The 16350-nt window shown below is 37.2% G+C and overlaps 1 protein-coding gene across 1 annotated transcript in view; it reads left to right on the top strand.

Annotated features, from left to right (window-relative positions):
- cacna2d2a (calcium channel, voltage-dependent, alpha 2/delta subunit 2a) overlaps window positions 1-16350 on the top strand; it is a gene marked incomplete at its 5' end in the record, with an annotated part of 112060 nt that overhangs the window by 66753 nt on the left and 28957 nt on the right. Inside the window, 6 exons of the mRNA XM_044121909.1 lie at window positions 152-251; window positions 4413-4523; window positions 5294-5372; window positions 10674-10723; window positions 15549-15638; window positions 15849-15917. Coding sequence (XP_043977844.1) covers window positions 152-251; window positions 4413-4523; window positions 5294-5372; window positions 10674-10723; window positions 15549-15638; window positions 15849-15917 — 499 coding nt within the window. The remainder of the gene's footprint in view (window positions 1-151; window positions 252-4412; window positions 4524-5293; window positions 5373-10673; window positions 10724-15548; window positions 15639-15848; window positions 15918-16350) is intronic.

Genomic DNA, 16350 nt, shown 5'->3' with positions numbered 1-16350 from the left:
ATCATCAACTCATCAAAGAACAAAAACTGGATCATGGGGGGAATTAGATGCAAATGATAGTAAAGTTCCCACTTAAAACTTCCAAGGCAGGAAAACTAATTTTAATATTTCTGCATGTTTCTGAGCGTCGTTGTTTCTCTGCTGTCTGCAGGAGCGGCAGCGTCAGCGGACTCACTCTAAAGCTCATGAAAACCTCCGTCATGGAGATGCTTGACACGCTATCAGACGATGACTATGTCAATGTGGCAAAGGTAGGTCAAGCTGTAAAATCATTATTTGCAATTATTATAATGACTCACTACAGCAAGTGATATTACTGCCAGTATTTGCAGTTTTTATTTGCCAGTTTCTAATTAAGCTGGGAGTCATTAGGCGCAGCGGTGGGCTCATTCTGTCCCCTGTTGTTTATTTGCGGTGGAAACCACATCTCTCCTCTCTTGCAGAGCATTCGCTCTTCCTACATTTATGTCCATATAGGATAGTGTCCATCTGTGTCTTTCTGTCACTGCTGATCACCAGGTTTTCTATTACTAGAACTAATATGTGTGGGAATATGATTGCTATTCTATTCTGCAGGGCAGATAACACACAAAACTTGCTTTCCGCAGTGCAAACACCCCCCCACACACACGCACTCACACACACTCCCTCACTTATACACGTCTGCTTGCTTGGTGTGGTGCTTCTGTTTGTCGACTCTCTTCGGTAATCCTTCATAATCCATTGCTTTTAGCCACTGTATGGCCCTAAATCCCATCTCCAAGAGCAAGAAATGAGCATGCTAATCTGGGTGGGAACGCATCTGATTTTCACCACTGTGAAGGAAGTGAGGGTTTACACAAGCCTGCTGCGAATTATTTGCACGACGCAAAACGCATTAATGACATGACAATTTACCCTAAAATTGTCACCAAACACTGTCTTCTGCATCTCCGTTTTTCAGGACTTTAAATACAATATTTCTGACACCAATTTAGATACAATAATTGTTTTTCTGTAAATTTGGGCTCCTGAACAGGAAGGTCTGGATAAGTATGGAGCATATTTGTATTTCCAAACTTAATTTTCTGTTAATAAATGTTATCTTCTTTCTTTCAGCTTCTCTCTTTCCTAATTTATTTCTGTCCTTCCTTCCTTTCTTCCTTCATTTTTTTCATCCTACTCCATCTTCTTTCCTTTCCTTACTCCATTTCTTTTTGTCCAACGTCTGTTCCTGCTGTCCTCCTTCCATCTTTGCTTCCTTTATTCCCTACTTGTATCTTTTCTTCTTTTTCTGTGGTTATAATTTCTTCATTCTTTCCCTGTGTCATTTTTTTCTTTTTTGCATCCTCATTTATTTTTTTCCTTCCGTCTTAATCTCTGTCCTCCCTTTCTAATTTTATCCTTTGATTTTTCCTTGTGTCCTTCCTTTCTTCCTGTCTGCCTCTGCGTTCAACACTCTTCCATCTTCTTCCTTGTCTCCTACTTTCATTTGTTCTGTTATTTCTGTCCTCCTTTTTGTAATTTATTTCCTTCCTTCCTCATGTCCTCATTCCTTGCACCCTATTTCCTTCCTTCCATCATTTATTATTGAATCCTTCCTTCTTTCCTTCCTTCCTAACTTCCTTCTTTCTTTCCTTCATTCCTTCCCCTTCCTTTCATTCCTTGTACTCTGCTTTCTTTCTTTCCTCCATTTCTTATTGTATCATTCCTTCCTTTGTTCCTTCCTTCCTTCCTTTTTCTTTTCTTTATCCTTATCCTTTCATTCCTTTTCCTCCTTCCTTTCTTCCTTCTGCCCTACTTCTAACATATTGTGTCTTCCCTTCCTTCTTTCCTTTGTTCCTTCCTTCCTTCTTTCCTTCCTTCCATCCTTCCTTCCTTCCTTCCATTTGGCTAATTTATACTACTATTACTACCACTATAATATTTACTATTTTCCAATAACATAATAGTTAATTTTAGTAATTTCTTCCTCTTCCTTAAACTTTAATAATTAATTTTTCCTTCATTCTATTTACATGAACTTTTTTACATTATGCAGACAAACAATGTAATAATATTAACTCTCCATGTACTCATATTGTGTCTTCCCTTCCTTCTTTCCTTTGTTCCTTCCTTCCTTCCTTCTTTCCTTCTTTCCATCCTTCCTTCCTTCCTTCCATTTGGCTAATTTATACTACTATTACTACCACTATAATATTTACATTTTCCTGCATAATAGTTAATTTTGCTACTGCACACTAGACCAATAACACAGAGATACTCAGCTGGACACAGTTGTGTTCTTTATACTACTATTACTACCACTATAATATTTACTATTTTCCAATAACATAATAGTTAATTTTAGTAATTTATAGTTTAAAGTCAGCTTTAAAAAGCTGAAACTAGAAAATTAATAAATCAGGCTTAAACCTGAGCAACTTTCAATGTAAAATAAGGTTTTTCCTTCATGTTTTTCTAAGGCTGATGCTTTTGTCTAATATAATTAATCAAACTATGGTGATACCACAAGTCTGACAGTGAGCAGCCCAGGTTTGCATTAGACATTTCCAGACATCGCTGCTAATGTCATAATCATGCATAGACACCGCATGCAGACATGGCCGCAGATGTAAACACACAGACATGGAGGGACGTAAGCACAATTTTAGGCTAATTTGGTGGATGAGATGAGACAGATGATATTACCTTGGCTGGGTTTCCGCTGGGCGCGCTGCAGCGTCGTTTCAGGTGCACCTGTTCTTTGTGGGGGAAAGTTGTAATTATCGGTGTTTATGCTATTAGAGTCAGATTGGCCTGCATATCAGCCGCAGCTGTTGTAACGTGGGGGGAGACAGGGAGCAACAATATTTAATGGTTGATTAATATAATAAACTTTAGATTTAATTCAAATAAAGAGAAATCTACACACTTGTGTAGCAGTGAAGTTGTAAGATTAGGTTGAATGCTCACAAAACTATACAACTTTCTCAAATTGTATTTGTAATTTACTGTAAATTTTGATGGGCCGAAGCCAACTAATTACATTAATGTCCTCATAATTGTGAAGTGGAAAAAAATTGATACATGGGTTTTAAAATGATCTTTCCATCCATTAGCTATGCACACTTATCCACCGTCAGCAGTCCATCACAAGGCAAACCAGCATGCACACACCCACACCTACGGCTGGACAATAAATAAATAAATAAATAAATACATATATCCCAATATATACATGATCAATATCAGTAGATAATACATCTCACACTTTAGTCAGTAGAGTATTTCTTAAAATCTGGTCCAAGGTTGGTGGCATCAACTCACTTGGCTACTTAGCAACAACCTGCCTTGATTATGGCTGCCACTGCGGCGGAGTGGCAGCCGACACGGAGACGAGGTTTCTCAGCAGCAGCCCATCCACGTGCTCCCGGCACAGGTGCTGCCTCAGCTCCGTATGCTGCGGCGCATTTTCTGAGGCTGCCACGCTAATGGGCTCTGATAGGATGATTGATGAGCGTAGCCCAGAGGAGATCAGCCACAGACACTTTATATTCCTCTGTGCATTTTGGGAGGCACAGAGCCAAGAATCCTTGCAATAATTATTGATACCAATATTAATCGCTGTCTCTTGTCGACTCGCTGAATGATTTGTGGCAGAAGCACAATAAAAGTATGTAATCGCAGCAATATTATTTATCTTTATTAGAGTCTTGTCAGATTGGCCTGCATATCAGCCGCAGCTGTTGCATCGTGGGGGGAGACAAGGAGCAACAATATTTAATGGTTGATTAATATAATAAACTTTAGATTTAATTCTAACTTTGTGCGTGCTGCAAATAAAGAGAAATCTACACACTCGTATAGCAGTGAAGTTGATTAAGTAGATTAGGTTGAATGCTCACAAAACTGTACAACTTTTTTCATAGATCCATAATTGTATTATTTTCTCAAAGTAATTTACTGTACAAAATTTAATCTGGATTTAGGTTCAAACCTTCCTCTGTTATTCCTAAAATGAACAACATTCTTTTGCAATATCTGACAATGTTTTGCCCAACTTCACTTTCCCTGCTAGCATCCCCACAGCACAATGCTGCCACCACCATGTTTTATTGTGGAGTTTGAGTGTTCAGGGTGATGCTTCGGTGTAGTTATTAGCATTCAAAACGAAGTTATTTTTCACATAAGTAGAATCTATTTATTAGTTAAGGGATTTATGAAGGATATTTATTTGCACCGGAGTTTATTAAGGGGTACCACACTTTCCTTACACTTCACAAACATTGGGCAATATTCAAGATTTTGCAAAGAAACTTTGGCAAAACTCAAATAAGTGAAGCTGGTGTTGAAAAGACGGTTTGGTGTAAGATAGCTATATCATTATTGCTTTATACTTTCTGTAATCTGTCTCTCTGTTTTCCTTCACTGTCTCTGTTCGCCTGTCACAGGAGAGCAGTGCCCCGAGGGCCAACTGCAATAAGATGATAATGATGTTTACAGATGGCGGCGAGGATCGTGCTCAGGAAATCTTTGAGAAGTATAACTGGCCCAACAAAACTGTGAGTATGTCTGTGTGGCTGTTTTCTGTCCATCGATTCCTGTCTCCATGTTTTTGTCTCTTTATTAAGCAGACAGTTGTGTTAGTCAGACATGCCAAGCATCCCAATCTGTGCACAAACCCTCCTCTCCAAGATTTCTTCCCTTTCCTTTTGATTTACATGATTTATCGCCGTCTTCCAGTCTTTAGACAGTCTTTAGATTTCCTTCCCATCCTTTCTTTCTTTGTTTCTCCAGAGCTGTTACAGCTTTGACCTGGTGACTAATTAGCCACTATATCATCAGAGCATGTGGTGGTTCAGCCACCGGTTTACTAGTTTTATTGTTTTTGTCTTGCTGTCAACACCAAATTCCTCCATTTTACTAATCTGCTATTTTAAACTTCATTCAGCTTCGTGAATTTATATAATAACAAAATGCAGGAGAAATCAATTTAAAGTGTCATAAAAAGTAAGAAGGTTAGATTAAAATTTACTGGGTTGCAGTCCTAACAAATCCAATTCACCTCAGCACATTTAAAATGAATCTATCTGTAATTCTTTCTATTCTATCCTGTATGTTAAAATTCTGATGTGAAACATAATTTTTCTCACAATCCACCTCAGTTCAGATCAGATTTAATTGTGAAATTGTTTGGTTTTGTCAAATTAAAATGAATCAACAGTAAAACATTTATATCAGTGATGATGTTTCTGTTGCAACAGAAATTGTTGTTTTAAAGAGGTTCAAACAATGTAATATAGTTTATTTTTCTGTGTTTTTTCTTGTCCAGGTTCGAGTTTTCACCTTCTCAGTTGGGCAGCATAACTATGATGTCACCCCTTTGCAGTGGATAGCATGTGCTAATAAAGGTGAGTGAAGAGTGAATTTTTGTTTTTATTGTAAACGAAAAAGAAAGGAAGGAAGGAAGAAAGAAAGAAAAAACAAAAGAGAGAAAGAAAGAAAGTAGCTGTGGCTGGGATCAACTTATTGTTGGTTGTCTATTTAATATTGAATCCTTAGAAAACCCATGATGGGAGAATTTCTTAATTGTGTCATACAAATATTAAAAAGTGAAAATACAATATATGTAAAGCTTTCAAAAGGGAGCAAGAGGAAACAATAGTTTCTGTGGTCCTGCCACTTGGGTTTCCCACATTTTCTTTGTTAAATTAATGGACTGTTGCTTGATTTTATTCTAGCAAAACATGCATTTAGAGTTTGCAAAATGAACAGTGATGTCAGCCTTTATATTTCTGTAGTTTTTACTGCCTTATTATTTTTCTAAGGCTGCAAAATTGTGTTTAATCACAATAAAGAACATGTTTTTTCAATATTAGGCTTGAAAATGTAGTTCATGGTTTGTTTGATTTCCTTATTGAGTAACAAACTTTTAACAGAAGAGCACTTCTTTGGTGAAAATGTTCACAATCTCCTTGGACGTTTAGTGTATTTCCAGACAATGAAATACCAAATGATATGAAACCAGAAAATAGCTTTAAAACTGCGGTATTGACTTGCTCTGGCTATTTTAAACCTATGTAAAAAATGACTGCCGGACTTTAGTGGGTGATAAAATCTGTTGTCTCAGCCTTGAGCTCTGAAATAACCCAGCAGACTTGCAGGTCTCTGACTAACAGTCTGACAGTTGACTCAGCTCCGTTTCCTGTTGGCTCTGTTGTCTGATCTCCACTTTACTCATGTGGGTCTGCGTTAACTTCTTGCTCCTGCTGTGCTTTTTTTCTCAACACTTATTATTTTTTCACCCATAAACACTTCTCCTTCACATTTGTCTTGTTTTTTTATGGGTAGGTTCAAATTGACGTTGCAGATTATCTGAAGCTGTTTCTTTAGAAGAGTCTCCTCTGTTGATTAGCTTATTGCCAATGGAGCCAAGTGCCATGGAAGCATCTCCCCAGCAGTTGTTATTAATTAGCAGCAGAGGTCTGGTAGCAGAGTGATTAGCACACCATCTCCCTGACAGACAGGGGGAAGTCCAGGATTATGCCTCTGAGCCAACATGCTCTCCGCTGTTCACAACTGTGGTGATTACCATAGTACTAAAGACAATAGTGTTGCCGCTCCAGCCTCAGTGGACAGACGCTGACACCCATGTGGGCGATTGCAGGCTCTAGCTTTTGTTTAATTTTTACTTTATAGGTGACCAAATAGGCTTCCTTGTACAGCTTACGATAGATCTATGGGCTACACAAAACAATATAATAACATTTTTCGCACTAAATTATTCGTGGATAAGGAAATTTTAGTCTGGTCAGTTCTTGATGTTTTGATTTCCTTTCAGATTGAGGCGTTTTAGGGGCTCTTGTCACTTTAAATACAAATAAACTGCTGCTGGCCACGCCTCCTAGTTAATTTACACTCTTTTGTAAAATTTGTACAGCTCTTGTAGCAGTAAAACCAGCTGACCAAATGTCCTGAAGCTCAGCTTGGGTTGCTAGGTGAGGGCCTGGGCTTCTTTGGGGTTGCTAGGTAACGGACTAGGCTTGGCTGGGGTTGTGCCTACTGATTTGTGATGTTACATTTCAGAGGTTTTTGAAATAGGTCCTTTTATAGACACCAGAAAACATGAACTTATTGCCAAAAACTTGATGAGTGTTAAACTGGATGAGTGTTTCTTCTTAAGGGTTTTTTGTGATGTTCATAGAAGCAGTAGAAACCCAAATATAAGTACAAAAATGTACAAAATGTGAATTTTGTTTTAATCCTGTCTAAAAAAATAACTTTTTATGTGTGTTTTTAAGCTCTCAATCAGAGTTTTGCTCTAATAAGAGAGATAAGAGAAGCGAGAGGAATAAGCTTATATAGAGAAGGTGATGCCAATCATTTGATAAAAATGTTGATTTTGCTCAGTGACCCGACTGAGGAAGCTTGTACTTTAGTGTTTATCCTGACTTATTTTCACTGAATGTTCTTGTTTTCCCATCAGTTTTGGAGCAATGTTCAGTTTTCCATGTCCCTGTTCAATAGTTTCTTCATTATTATTGATCACTGCCTCTGTCATAATGTGTATAATGTTGTGACGCTTTTGTGTAGTCTTCTCTTCTGCCCTTCTCCTGACTGATACCTTTTGGTCCTTGACAATCTCCAAATTATGGCTTGACCTAAAGGATGCAAATGTCCAAAAGCTTTTACTAGAACAGCTACAATTTTGTTCATTGTAACTGAGTAAATATTGAAATGCAACATATTTATAACATATATACATGTGATTGAAATATTAATTTTGTATCTATAAACACAGATACATCAGAGGGAAAACTCAAAACTTTCATAATCATCATAAACCAGTGCTTATTAAATCTTACGCCCAATTGACTCGTTCTGTAATCCATTGTGTATTTCAGTCACAATGCTTTACTGAATTGCTTTAAAGGTCAACTGTCTTGATGTATTAAATAGGAATGGATTATTAAGGTCTTTTTTTAAAATCACAGAACTGAATGTATTTACATCCTTGAGCTTGTAACTACAGAAACCTCATAAATTATATTGATATTTTCTGCAAACTCTAAAGTTGCTCAAAGAATATAAAGCAACTTTCACATTAAGTTCATCTATAATTGTGTTGCTATGCACTATGAAGAAAATAGATTATTTACTCTTATTAACAGTATTGCACTTTGTTACAGTTTTATAATGGATTTAAAAAAGTGAAGGTGTAAAGAATGAAGAAGAATTTATTGGTGCCATTATAGTTGGAAAGATAGTATTGAGTATAGCATTATAGTTAAAATATTTATAAAATATATATCATCTTTACATTTATTTGACTCTTAGATACACATAGGGACAGTGAGCAAATACACAAAAGGTCTGCTGGTTTAAAATCAGTGTCAGCTATTGAATGCAGTCATGCCACATTTACAGTAAATCATATTTTGGACCTCTATATTTAGACTTTATTTATATAGATTTCAATAAAGACTTCTGGGGACAAGGATCAAACTCGCCAGCTCCTGGCCACAAGCGCTTCTCTAATCTCTGTGAAATGTGAGCTCAACTTCATCCTGCATAATATCCCACAGGCATCTTTTTGTCTGCGTAACAAGTGCTGCTCTTATCTTGGTGAGCCAGGTGCAAAGGGTCTATTAGTGTTTAAGTCTATACAGCTGAAATCAGATATTTAAATGATTTCTTTTAAAAGAAATGTAACTAAATTATTTTTTTATGTCTGCTGTTGCATTAGCCTAAGATTTTCTATTTTATGTCAGTTGTGATTGCTAAAACTTACATATATTTTCATTGTATTTTCATTGGTAAAAATTGCAATTGAAACATTTTGATCCCTTTTGGGATCCTTTAACAAGCTTCTTGCAAAGAAATTTGCTGATTGTGAGAAATCAATTGATTCTTCCTAAGAGATAACTGGGATACAGGCAGGTGTTGCTTTTTGCAGTAAAAGCTTCTTCCTTTCTGAGTGGCATTTTCAGCCCATGTTAATGTTTAACTTGTTCCATTGTGGTTAATTGAATTTCCCACTAGCTTCAGTCAGCATTTTCTCAAGGTGTTTTGGTTTATTGTGGGATTGAAACACAGGCTGTGCACCAAAGTACATCCATCTGTGGGAAACAGAAATGAACAGAGTAATAAATGAACATCTCCAACATATTTTTTGTTGGTTTATAATGTTTATTCTCACATATTATTGCTCTGATAGATTAACATGACACCTTCAGGAATCCAGAACTTATAGAAAAGGATGAACCAGACCTGTGGTAGTCCTTAAATCTCTTCTTGATTTCTTGGTTGATTTTTATTTTATTTTATTTTTTTTCCATGATGTGACACAAGGAAGCGAAGTGTTGGTATGGTTTATTCACAGCTGCTTCTCAGTTTCACACAAATGAGATAACATTTCTTTAAAGAGTTTGTTTTAACTTTTAGGAAAGTTAAAACAAACTCTTTAAAGAAATGTTTTCTTACTCTACAATACAAGAAACTTAAATAATCCCGACTGAACTGAAAGAAATAGTGATTTGATTTAATATGACTGAAGAAATGTGTATTGTGTTTATTTACAGCATCTGAAATTCACTATTAAATTTTTTATTTTACTAAAATATAATGATTACATAGCATGTCTTGAAATAATGTCCCATTCTCTATAATTGCAATTTTTCTTCTTTTCATTTTTCATCTCTTAACAAGAAAGTTTGTCTTTATCTTTGACATTCAGTTCACAATTAATTGTAACTTATTTAAGAGCGTCTTTGTATAATTTGATCTGTTTTTTAGTAGGATACAGTCAGCGGTGGTTTATCTCTAGATTTCTAGCGATTGAGGTTGTAAAAGCTGAAGTCTTTCAGATAGCAGTCGCCTAAACAAAAGTATTCAGATCTAAATCAATGTTATCTGGTAGACTGGACACTGGGCATCCTCTTCATGAACATTGAGTGTAGCCATAACTCTGAAATCACATCTGTTGCTGTGTGAACCTATAAAATCCAAATCATATTTTCCTCTCTACACCTTTTCGTGGTGCTTTGCTCTAAAATCACCCGTCTGTCTGAACACCACTTGTCTAGAGCCCTGGCACCAAGCACAACATTGTGCCAGTGCGTGTGCATTTGTGAATTATAAACTCAAAAATGTTTACGGATGTGCATGAGTGCTCTCATTTTTTTAATGAATTGAGACTGAGAAGGGAGATTTCACCACCAAACACTGCGGCGGGGAGGGGAGAGACGGCCTAATGTGTCGAAATAATGAAAGTTGCCTCTGCTTTTTAACATTCTGGAGACGCTGCCTCCATTTCACGGCTCTTTGTATGAACACTCATGGCTTTAATAACTTGTTGAGCAGCCCGGTTATTGACCCAGTCGGTCATTCCCGTCCATTCCTAATCAGCCGCAGTGCCTGGGGCTCAGCATTCTCAATGAGCTTCCACATTTACATCCTGCAGTACATCTTCAAACACAAAGGGTCAGCGGCTACGAGCGCCGTGGTGTTCGTGTGTCCCACCGTCCTCCGCTGGGGTTTATGCACCTAATAAGTACATGCGGAGATGAGGCTCCGGTCTCCAAAATGGTTCACATTAGGACACACTTTGAAATTTATGCATGAACTGAATATGACGCCTGCATACCCAATAAGAAAGTTGAATCTATTATTTAATATTTCTAAACTTTACTGTCTGTCTCTTCTTATTTCAGGTTACTACTTTGAAATACCATCAATTGGAGCCATCAGAATCAACACACAGGTAAGACACAGTACATTTATAGACCCAACACAGTCAGAATTGAGCATAAACTGGACATTTGGGGCAACAATTACATTATGATATTTCTTTAACTTCTTCTCAATTATTGTACACAGCATAAAAACAAATCAAAAACCTACAAACTCATAATTAACAGTGCTGTGAAATCTGTGGTGGCTCGTTTTGTTAATTTGTGTAAAGTAGAGTGTTGTAGGTGTGTAATTCAATCAATCAATAAAATTTTATTTGTGTAGCACATTTCAGCAGCAAGGCATTTCAAAGTGCTTTACATCATAACACACAAAGACACACAGTCATGGAACATAGAAGAAATAATCAAAACATTACATTAAGTCCAGTGCCGTCATTAAATTCGTAGTTGACTAAGTTTCAAATACAATCCTAAACAAGTGGATTTTTAGTTGAGATTTAAAGGAAGTCAGTGTTTCAGCTGTTTTACAGTTTTCTGGACGTTTGTTCCAGATTTGTGGTGCATAGAACCTGTGTGCCGCTTCTCCTCGTTTGGTTCTGGTTCTGGGGATGCAGAGCAGAACAGAACCAGAACCTGAGGTTGTCTGGAAGGTTGATACAACAGCAGCAGATCTTTAATGTATTGTGGTGCTAAACCATTCAGTGATTTATAAACTAGCAACAGTATTTTAAAGTCTATTCTTTGAGCTACAGGGAGCCAGTGGAGAGACTTTAAAACTGGTGTTATGTGCTCTATCTTCCTGGTTTTAGTTAGAACGCGAGCAGCAGCATTCTGGATCAGCTGCAGCTGTTTGATTGATTTGTTGGACAGACCTCTGAAGACGCTGTTGCAATAATCAATGCGACTAAAGATAAAAGCATGGATGAGTTTCTGTAGATCTCGACATTAATTAGCATCTAAATGTTGAGAAAAAGCCTGGATCAAACCTGACTTCCCAGTAGGTGATTAGCACCGTAGTGATGATTCAGATGACGTGGTTTTATGTGAAGTGCTCTCAAAGTTACTTCTGTACGATGGGCTCATGGCACTGAGTTCTGCAAATGCTCTGCTGGGTTTCTTTTTTTGCCAGCTTCTTACGCAAAGGACATTTAACATCTTTTAGGGCAGATGACAAAAGTCATATCCTTAAATAGCACAGGAGCATTAATTCAGAATATCATCAAAAAGTTATTTCATATTAGCAATTCAATTCAGCATTCACAACTCATAAGTTATACAGCTTCATTACACAAAGCGATATGTTTTAAGTGTTTCTCATTATGGTAATTGCAACTTATGGGTAATCAAACCCTCATATTTAGTTTGACGAGGCAGTTTTCCAACAGGCAGTGAGTTTCCTAACAAAAGACAATTGCTGAAGAAACTGTGTCCTGTAGCAAACCATAGAAAGTTGAGTGGAAGGAAAAACTGTAAGAAAAATATGCATAAACAACAGGGATAACCACACCTTTAATATAACTGTGAAGCAAAGCTCACTGAAGAGTTGGGATGAGATTTCCTTTGAAATGCTGATTGAGCTTCGCAAGTCCCCAAACAGACACTTATTATCTGGGTTAAGAAAAAAAAGTTATATTGCAAAGCAAAAAATAAAGAAAATATATATTTTTGTTCCAAATCTATATTTAGTGCACGAAGCAGAACCGAATGTTAGAGTTGGTATACTTTGATAACAGCTGAATTACCTACAGAAAGTTAGATTTACCACATTTCACTCTTTAACACTTTGCACTCTGCTTGAGTTTCCTCTTGCGTTCAGAACATTTTGCCCCTCAACTAATGTCACATTTGTTCAAGGCAACAACCTTTGAGAGACCCTTGGTTTAGCACTCAGTCCAGGTGTAAAAATTGTCTCTCCGTTGATGGTGGAGCTACGACGCAATCACCCTCCTCTACTTTCTTGTTTTTTATTCCTCACTTCTCTGCCAACCCACCCACCCACCAGTCCAGCCAGCCCAGGAATAGACTGTCAGCTGTTCCATTAACTCTGGCATATTTATATTCTGAGAACTGCCACTTACTCTAATAGGTTTTCTGAAGGTGGTTGTAGAAGAAAACAGTGAGACCTTACATCATTTAACAGTCCTCTGCCCTTCAAAATCACTCATTACACCGTCTCACTTGGATAAGATGGCAGCATTCGGATAACAGATGGACTGCAGATGGAAGTACTGTCCTGAGTCACTTTCATAGGACTGCAAGTCTAGTCTTGAAAAGTTGGTGTTGGTGCACACCGATGAGTTTACTTTTAGCAATTATAGCTGCTCGTTCCCAGTTAGGAAGAAAATAGCATTTAATCAACACACGGGGATATAGCAGAACTCTGTGTGGCTCTGCTTTCTTTGTGTCGTGTGTCTGTTGCTGACTTGTTATGCTTTCCTAGATTGTTCTAGCCAGGCGGAAAATTTCCACTATATCCCATGAAAAGGTCTGGCTGTCACTGTCCTGATGGAATATCTCCCCGTGGCGCATTAAACTGGACTTTTATTGAGCTAATAATAGAATAGGTTACGGCTGTCAGCACCTCGCTGTTCAGACGATAGAAAACAAAATGGACTAAAGCATTTTACTGAAATGGCTACTTTTTATGCATATATCTACTTTTATGCATGAAGCATGGGTTGGACATATTTCTCTGTTCATTTTAATGTGGAAAGGTTTGTTAAGACAGTCAAATTACATTTCATGGTTTAAGTTTACATACTCCCACCATGGGCCTGATTGTTAGAATATTATTAAGCTTTTAACTATACATTTTAACAGTTCCTTCTCCAAGGTGGGATTGTAATTCAGGATACAACCTGATTAATTTTTAAGACTTCAAAATTTTTAAGAATTGAATGCACCTACCTGGATTTATCATACAATTTCTTTAACACTCACGGGGTCCAAATATTTTATGGCTATTCATATATGAATAAATATTACATGGTTATTTGTTACCCAGTCTGTGGTTGAATATTTGACCACTCTTCTTGGCAGAGTTGGTACAACTCATTTGAGGTGGTTGACATATGGGCACAAATTCAACTTTTAAGCATTTCAATATGGCTGAAAAGCTTGATATCAATAATTATTGATTATTTTTTTTGGTTTTAAATGTCTGAAATACTGCCAAACTGGTGGCAAGACTTTTTCTGTTTTACTCAGTTTTCACTCCATACCGTTGTTTTTTATTTTTAAGCATTTATGAGGCAAAACCTTAAACTGCTGCTGCAGCAGTTACTCAGTGGGTTGTTGCTAGGTAACCAAAGAGTGACAGGGTTGCTAGGTTACCAAAGAGTGAAGGAGCTAGTTGGTGCCACCAACCTTGCTTCGCTGGTTGTGAGAGGTTGGGCGGCGAAAGTCTTTCCTCTGCCTACATCCCCCAGAATGCTGTGCAGTTTTGGATCAGAGTTCCGGGAATATTCTATATATTAAATATTTAATATTCTATCAGATTGACATTGATCATGTGTCATTGTTTTATAATATGTTATTGATTTATTGTCCTACATTACCCACAATTTTCCCCGTAACTCAGAGGGATTTGTCTTAGATTACATGTCTGCCCAGTTAAATTGTCCATGTGCTCTTGGAGTCATTTTGATACACAGGAAAGATCACAACTGTTCCTGTTTTCTCCATTTCAACGGCTGTAACTGTGTCAATACGTTTGTTACTTTTCCAGTTTTCTTAGGTTAGGGGGTAGTATTTTTGTTTAGTTTAATTCAATAATAAACTGATAATAACAAGGCCTTGGTAGTTATTATCAGACTAACAAGGCATTTCAGAAAATAACCTCATACAAATTGTTAGACATGGTGGGCTTATGTTATGGTCATTTGATGGTTTGTTACTTTAAGACATAGATGACTTGTCATAATTGATTCTTCTCTATCACTCGAGTTATGAAGCAGGACTAGTTAAAGTCAGGTTTTAAATTATATGGAAGGGTTTTCATTAAATGTTTTCAATCATTGAGTCAATCTTACATAATATTTCCAATAACATATTTCCAATATGTTATTGGAAATACTATATATCATTATAAAATTTTTGCCATTCAATGTTTGAAATCCTTTCCATGTAGCTAAATGAAAACATTTCGGCAAAGAAGAGTGTAAAAGACTCATTGCATTTACTCTGGTTAATAATCTGAAATATTTAAGTGTGTAAAACAAACAAAATGTTTTCACAAAACTGTAAAAACAGTCAAAAGATGAATGAATTCAAAGCTTTTGAAAATAAGTAGTGACTCATGCTTATAATCAGGCACCATAATGTTTCCTAAGTTTGCCATCAGGTTATGCACCTAATAAATTTACCACATAATCTCTAAAGTAACAAGGGTCAATAATTGTTTACCTAAAATAATATTAGCCCTTTGACACGGGGTCTCCTGAGAAAAGCAGAATAAAACAAATTACCAGGAGACTTAACCTTTCACCTCCATTCAGAGTTGCTGTGGGATATTCTCACTCTGCCATTGTTGACAGTGGAGCTTCTGGGGAATGTTTGTACGTCGCACCCCTGACAACCCTAATGTGTTTTTAATAGCTGCTTCATGACGATGAGAAACTGCCTGAAGTGGCTTCGGGACTGGGGGGTGAGGATGAGGTTCTTTATGGCTCTGTCGGACCGGGATGCTGCTGCCGCTGGTGGTGGCCCGCTGGTTTTATGTGGTGACAAAGACAAGGCCGGTCAGGGTCTTGTGGTTTTATGACAGATGAACATTGGAGGGCTCTACAAGCTCTCTACCTTTAAAGCCAATGCACGATGGCCGTCATAAATGTCTGTTTATTTATGTTTACTGTGGACACTCACAGCAGTAAGTGTAAATGTTTCTGCCTGCAGGAATACCTGGATGTCCTGGGACGTCCCATGGTGCTGGCTGGGCCTAAAGGTAAACAGGTGCAGTGGACCAATGTCTACCAGGATGCTCTGGTAAGTACACTAAATGTATATTTAAACAAAACAAATGTTTTTGCTCATTTAGCTTTCTTTTTCTTGTATCTTATTGAACATTTTATGTATCATTGTAAGGTTTTTTTATTTTCAAAATCAAGGTGAAGGCACTTTCCAGTTTCTGCTGAAGAGAAATTTTGACTATTTAAAATCTAATTGTAGTTATACATTTCTGACCTTTTTTTTAAGGGTTTGGGGCTTGTCATCACAGGAACGATGCCAGTTTTCAACCTCACTGCAGATAGTGCTAGCTCTCAGGTAAAAACAACTGACTTTTAAAGTGTCTACCAATCCGCTCACCCACACACAAATCAGTATGACTCACAAACCAGTCTATTTATATTATTATTCTGTTAAAAAGTTTTTCTTGCCCTTTAAGTGGGCGAAGCTTTGAAGTCACGCAAACATACATAATGATTTCAGCTTTTATATTCATTATTTATCTGCGTGTCACCATCATCAATCATCTGTAATGATGTTCACACAGCGCTGACTTTCTGTGGCAACACCTCCCCCTTGAGGTGACAACCGACATTACAACAAATCGTCTGTGGCATCCGCTGACCACAACGATGCAATGCCTTGAAAATGTTCATATCCCTGGAGGTTTTTCTCAGTCATGTAGGAAGAAGATTGCAACCTCAAACTTTAACAAATTTCATGTGATTGAGAAACACAAAGTTTTGTAAAG

The sequence above is a fragment of the Gambusia affinis genome, linkage group LG07, assembly GCF_019740435.1.
Source record: "Gambusia affinis linkage group LG07, SWU_Gaff_1.0, whole genome shotgun sequence".
Taxonomy (NCBI): Eukaryota; Metazoa; Chordata; class Actinopteri; order Cyprinodontiformes; family Poeciliidae; genus Gambusia; species Gambusia affinis.
This window is presented reverse-complemented; position numbering and strand designations above follow the sequence as displayed.